Here is a 6345-nt window from a genome sequence, read left to right on the forward strand (position 1 = left end):
GAAGGGCACTGGACTCCCACCTGATCAACCAAGGTTCAAGTCCCAAACCTGGTGGCTTGCTTTCTCACTTTCACACTCTCTCTCTCTCTCTCTCACTCTGTTCCTCTCTGGTCAAATTAAAATAAGTAAGTAAATAAATACATGAGTAAAGTTACATGAAATAATTCTTTCCTTTTTTTGGAGAGATTTTTGCCTGGTGTGAGTTTCAGCCACCGGGACCAGGAATCGAACGGCGGTTGACTACATGGGAGTCCAGGGACATAGCCATTACGCCAACTGCTGGTCTCTGAAATAATTCTTTTTTAAAAAAAAAATATATATATTTTATGTAACTTTATTTATTTATTTATTCATTTGACCAGAGAGGTACAGGGAGGGGAGGGAGAGAGAGAGAAAGAGAAAGTGAGAAAGCAAGCCGCCAGGTCCGGGATTCGAACCATGGTCAGCCATGTGGGAGTCCAGTGCCCTTAATCACTACGCCACCTGCCAGCCCCAATTTTTTAATTGCTACTTCCGTCTCGTGTTCAACATAAGAATTACTCAATCATGTTTACATCTGATGCTTCTGACACCACCGCATCTGAGCTCAGATTCCACTCCGGGAGCCGCCACACCCTGACCTTCCTGGGACCAGAACCCTCAGCCGTTCATTACCTTCAGAACAGCTGCCTTGCCCTCTCCAGTCGCCACGAAGATGACGGTTCGGGCTGCGTTCAGCACGGGCAGCGTGAGGGTCACACGCTGTGGTGGTGGCTTTGGGGAGTCGCTGATGGGGGCTACGATCTTCTCCCGCTCCTGGAGGAAGCAGACCAGGGGTAAAGACAGAAGAACAATGTCACGTCCTAAGTGTCAACATTTACGCACGCCAGGCCAGGTCTGGCCAGCATTCCACCCCGTCCTGATAATCCATGTTGGCCGTGAAAGGCCCCCACTATAAGATGAAGAAACCGAGGCTCAGAAGCATGAGCCCAGCAGGTGCATCTACTGGTCGAGGCGGACTTGACACCCGCTCTAGGCACCGCAGTCCTGAGAGCAGCCCTCCCTCTGGAAGCCCCAGACACCAGGGGCCAGGGCTGGGCACGAGAGTGGAGGTGGTTGTGCTCACCTGCAAAAGGGGGTGGTCTGGGAAGAGTGAGCAGGTGTGGCCGTCGGGGCCCACCCCCAGGATCAGCAGGTCAAAAACTGGAATGGAGTCTCCTTGGAAGGCCTGGGTGAGGGAGAAGACAGTCCTGAGAGGGTGTGCAGTGAGGGATGGAGGCGTCAAAGGATACGGAAAGACAGTGGTCAGAAAATGAAATGAGGGACCAGCAGTTAGCGTCATGGCTATGTCGCTGGACTCCCATGTAGTCGACTGTGGTTTGAGTCCTGGTCCCGGTGGCTTAAAACTCACGCCGGGCGCGTGTGCGTGCGTGCCCAAGATCCCGAGAGGAGAATGGAGGAGAAGGGATTGCGGCGTGGCCGTCCCCCCTGGGGGGGTGATTTCTCGCTTTCTGTCTCTCTGTCTCTCGCTCTCTCTTTCTGGCAAGTGCACGCGCCCTACAGCAAAAACCTCTCCAAAAAAAGAAAAAAACAAGAAAAAGGAACGGGAGGGCAGTCAGATGGTGAAGTGCTAATTCGATGCTCTGTGGGGCTGAGGCCACAATGGAAGGTTCCAGGTCTGTATCCGGGAGCCTCCCTGTGCACGCTGGGTGTGCATATCTGTGATCCAAGCTGGCTGAGGTTGGGGGTGGATCAAGGCGTGAAGATCCCGTTGAGGGGTGCTCCCACCCTCTGCCTCTCTTTCCTGGAAGAAATAAATCAACTGGGGACCCGCAGGTGGCATGGTGGTTAAGGCGCTGGATACTCCTATATGGCTGACCAGGGTTCGAGCCCCAGACCAGGTGGCTGGCTTCCTCACTTTCTCTCTCTCTCTCTTTCTCTCTCTCTATGTCTCTTTCTAGTCAAATGACAGGATAAATGAATAAATAAATAAAATTAAATAAGTAATTATTTCAAAAATAAATAAAGAGAAAAGACCAGCTGATGGTGGTGTGGTTAAGGCAGTTGGATTCCATCAGGCTGACTGGTAGGTTCACATCCTGGACCCAGCAGTCTGAGGGGAAAAAAAAAAAAAAGAAAAGGGATGGGATCAGCAGTTGGCGTCATGGCTATATCGCTGGACTTCCATGTAGTCAACCGCAGTTCGAGTCCCAGACCTGGTGGCTTAAACTCACGCTGGGCGTGTGTGCGTGCGTGCCCAAGATCCCGAGAGGAAAATGGAGGAGAAGGGATTGCGGCGTGGCCATCCCCCCTGGGGGGGTGATTTCTCGCTTTCTGTCTCTCTCTCTCTCTCTCTCTGTCTGTCTGGCGAGTGCACGTGCCCTATAGCAAAAAACCTCTCCAAAAAAAGAAAAAGAAAGAAAGAAAAAAAAACACAGGGCGTGTGTGTACGTAAGCCCAAAATCCCTACAGGATGAAGGAAAAGCAATTGTTGTATAGTCAACTCCCTGGAGGGGGAGGGGGCAGGGCTTTCTCACTTTTCCTCTGTCTTTTCACGGAATGCACTTACCCTATAGCAAAAAAAAAAAAAAAAAAAAAAAAAAAAAAAAAAATTAAAATAGGAATGTCTGGGGGCCAGCAGGTGGTGTGGTGGTTAAGCCGCTGGACCCCCACATGGCCAAGCATGGTCTGAGTCCAGGACCTGGACTCTTGCTTTCTTACTCTCCTATCCCTGGTCTCTCTCTGGTGAGCATACATGCCCTATAGCAAATTAAAATTAGTTCATTAATACTACTAATAAATTAAATTAAATCAACGATTTTTCCTTTTTGGGAACCAGCAGTTAGCGTAATGGCTATGTCGCTGGACTCCCACGTAGTCGACCGCGGTTCGCGTCCTGGACCCGGTGGCTTAAACTCACGCCGGGCACGTGTGCGTGCGTGCCCAAGATCCCGAGAGGAGAATGGAGGAGAAGGGATTGTGGCGTGACCATCCCCCCTGGGGGTGATTTCTCGCTTTCTGTCTCTATGTCTCTCTCTGTCTGTCTGGCGAGCGCACGCGCCCTACAGTGAAAATCTCTCAAAAAAAAAAAAAAAAAACTCTTAAAAAAAAATATTTTCCTTTTTGTTTTTTTAGAGAGATTTTTGTTATAGGGCGTGTGCGCTCGCCAGAGAGAGACAGAGAGACAGAAAGCGAGAAACCACCCCCCCAGGGGGGATGGCCACGCCGCATCCCTTCTCCTCCATTCTCCTCTCGGGATCTTGGGCACGCATATGCCCGATGTGAGTTTAAGCCACCGGGTCCAGGACTCAAACCACAGTCGACTGCCTGGGAGTCCAGCAACCTAACCATTATGCCATCGGCTGGTCTCTCAACAATTTTTCTTAAAGAGGTTTTTGCCTTAGGGTACATGTGCTCACCAGGGAGAGAGAGACAGAGACAGTGAGAAGGAAAGTGAGAAGTCACCCCTCCCAGGGGGATGGCCACACCACAATCCCTTCTCCTCTTCTCCCCCTGAGGATCTTGCGGGCATGCACGCACACACGCACCTGGCATGATTTTCAAGTCATTGGGTGCAAAGACTCCAACCGCAGTCGGCCACGTGGGAGCCCAGCAATGGAACTGGTACGCCACCTGCCAGGCAGCCCTCGGAACCCTCGGGGTGGGGCTGTGGTCTCTGGGGAGGGACCTCAGAGGGCTCTGTCGCCCATCCGTGGGGCAGTTTCTGCTGGTGCCAATCGCTCAGGGTGGTGCTGGCGTCCGGGCTGTGGCTCTTCAGGGCTCACCTGTCTCAGCTTCCTGGCGTAGTCTTCTGCTGCCTCCTCCACGGGCAGCTCCGGGTTGATGGTGAGCACCTGGGTGTCTGGGATGGGCAGTTTGGACAGCAGGTGCGTCTGCGGCAAACAGAGGGACATGTCACCCACAGACATGGGGCCACCCGGATCGTCCAGGCAAAGATGTCTTACCAATAGCGCTGGCATTATGTCGGTTCATAGGTGGGAAGGCTGAGGTCGAGGGCACCCCGCATGCTTATGCAAAGCCCCTCGGTCTGCCCCTCGGTGCCATGGCCACCTCTGGGGAGGGTGCTTTCTCTGTTTCCCTCTCCACTTTCTTTTTCTTAAAGAATGATTTATTTTATTTATTATTATTTTTTTTAGAGAGGTATTTGCTATAGGGCGTATGTGACAGAGAGAGACAGAGAGACAGAAAGCGAGAAATCACCCCCCCCCAGGGGGGATGGCCATGCCGCAATCCCTTCTCCTCCACTCTCCTCTGCCCGGCGTGAGTTTAAGCCACCAGATCCGGGACTCGAACCGAGGTCGACTACATGGAAGGCCAGCCACATAACCATTACGCCAGCTGCTGGTCACTGTTATTATTACTTTTAATTTGACCAGAGAGAAATACATCAAGAAAGGGAAAGTGAGAAAGCCAACCACCAGATCTGGGACTCGAACCGTGGTCAGCCATGTGGGAGCCCAGCACCTTAACCACCGTAGTTACTGCTGGTCCCGCTCTCTTCACTTTCTATGTCTCCTTTGAGGGCACAGGGCCTCTAGCAAAATTACAGAACAGAAAGAAACAAAGCAGAGGCTTCCGGCGCTCTCCCAGGGCCTCTGATCTGCTCCGAGTCAGAAGCAGGGACCCTCCCTAAATGCAGCCTCCTTCCTGCAAAGTCATGCTTACCTGACACAGAGTCACGACTAAGGAAAAGCAGGGCAGGGCACTACTCAGTGTGTTGGAGCACAGGGAGAAAGTGACGGGACCAGCAGCTGGCGTAATGGCTGTGTAGCTGGACTCCCATGTAGCCGACCACAGTTCGAGTCCCGGACCCGGTGGCTTAAACTCACGCCGGGCGCGTGTGCGTGCGTGCCCAAGATCCCGAGAGGAGAATGGAGGAGAAGGGATTGCGGCGCAGCCAACCCCCCGGGGGGGGATTTCTCGCTTTCTGTCTCTCTGTCTCTCTCTGTCTGTCTGGCGAGCGCACGCGCCCTATAGCAAAAACCTCTCCAAAAAAAAAAGAATACATGCGTACATGCACGAGGGAGTGAGTGCTGGCGGTCTGGCGACAGGAAGGAGACAAGAGAGAAGCACCCTCCCCAGGGTCTGGTCACACCTGATCCCCTTCCTCCAGGCCTGCAGCCCATGGGCTCTTGGGCACTGTGGTCACGTGTTTCAGGCTGGCACTAAAGCCCGGTGTCCACCCTCCCTCCTGCCTGGCTTTTCCCTGCCTGCCCTTGTGCCCTACAGGCTGCAAACTGGGACCCACGGTTAGACTCTCAGGCTTTGCTCAAACCCGTTGCCCGAGTCCCAGCTACTGCACTGGATGAGCCATGAAGAGGCGTGCATGGCACCCACGCAGAAGCTGAGGGTGGTGCAGGCCAGAGGGGAACCTCAGGGGACCCAGCACTGCCTGGTTCCCTGCAAAGGGCGCGGTGGAAATCTGCATAGAGGTGGGAGGCGGGGCTCAGGTGGTGGGCGTGGCCCTCTCAGATGACTCCCCCTGAGACCTGCAGGCTGTGAGCTTGTCCCTGAGGTTACCCCCCAAGCATCCCCATAGAGGAATCTTCAGACCATGGACATGACCCTCCCTAGTGACTCCCAGCGGACCAGATCGTGGAGATTCAGACTGTCCGCCTAGTCCTCTGGCTGACCCCACCCACTTTGGCCTTGGTAGGCGGAGTTCAGGGGTGTGAGCATGAACCTAGTGGCCTTCCCCTAAAGCAGCATTCAGGCAGTTAGGTGTGGCCCTCGTGACCCCTAGTATCTCCCCATAAACAAAGTTCAAAGGAAGGGCGTGGTGCTCGCAACCCTCTAGTGCCCCCTCAAGGCTACGGAGGTGTGTGCGGCCTTCATCACTCCCCCTAGTGCCCCCCCTTCATGGCTACAGACCTATGTGCGGCCTTCGTCACCCCCCCAGTGGCACCCCTCTTAAACACTGTATGGCGGTGGGCGTGGCCCTCATGCCCCAGTGGGCGTGGTTCAGATAGTGGGCGTGGTTCTGATAACCCCACCCCCTTGTGGTCCCCCCATAGGCGGAGTACGGGCAGTGGGCGGGACCCTACCCGGCAAACGCCCCTTGCAGTACCCACAAGCAGTTAGGCACTGGGCACGGCCCTCTTGACGTGACCCCCAGCAGTGCCCGTAGATAGGGGGAAGTTTAGGACGTGGGCACGGACTGATCCCCTACGGCCCCCGTAGCCGTGGTCCAGCTGGTGGGCGCGGCCCTCTCGGACTGTCCCACAGCGGCCCCCGTAGCTCTCACCCGGTAGAGGCCGTACGTGCTCTCGGCGTCCTCGAAGGGCACGAGGCGCTCGTCGCAGAAGCCCAGCGTCCAGCGCTCGAGGCCGGCGGGGGCGGGCGGGG

General features: G+C 54.7%; 1 protein-coding gene across 1 annotated transcript in view; it reads right to left on the reverse strand.

Moving 5' to 3' along the window:
• Positions 1–6345, reverse strand: part of PGLS (6-phosphogluconolactonase) — a gene marked incomplete in the record, with an annotated part of 13582 nt that overhangs the window by 7040 nt on the left and 197 nt on the right. The window contains 4 exon segments of the mRNA XM_006147180.2: positions 655–795; positions 1106–1207; positions 3765–3872; positions 6245–6326. Of these exon segments, the coding sequence (XP_006147242.2) occupies positions 655–795; positions 1106–1207; positions 3765–3872; positions 6245–6326 (433 nt within the window).

This window comes from Tupaia chinensis, unplaced genomic scaffold (assembly GCF_000334495.1).
Source record: "Tupaia chinensis unplaced genomic scaffold, TupChi_1.0 Scaffold000201_1, whole genome shotgun sequence".
Taxonomy (NCBI): Eukaryota; Metazoa; Chordata; class Mammalia; order Scandentia; family Tupaiidae; genus Tupaia; species Tupaia belangeri.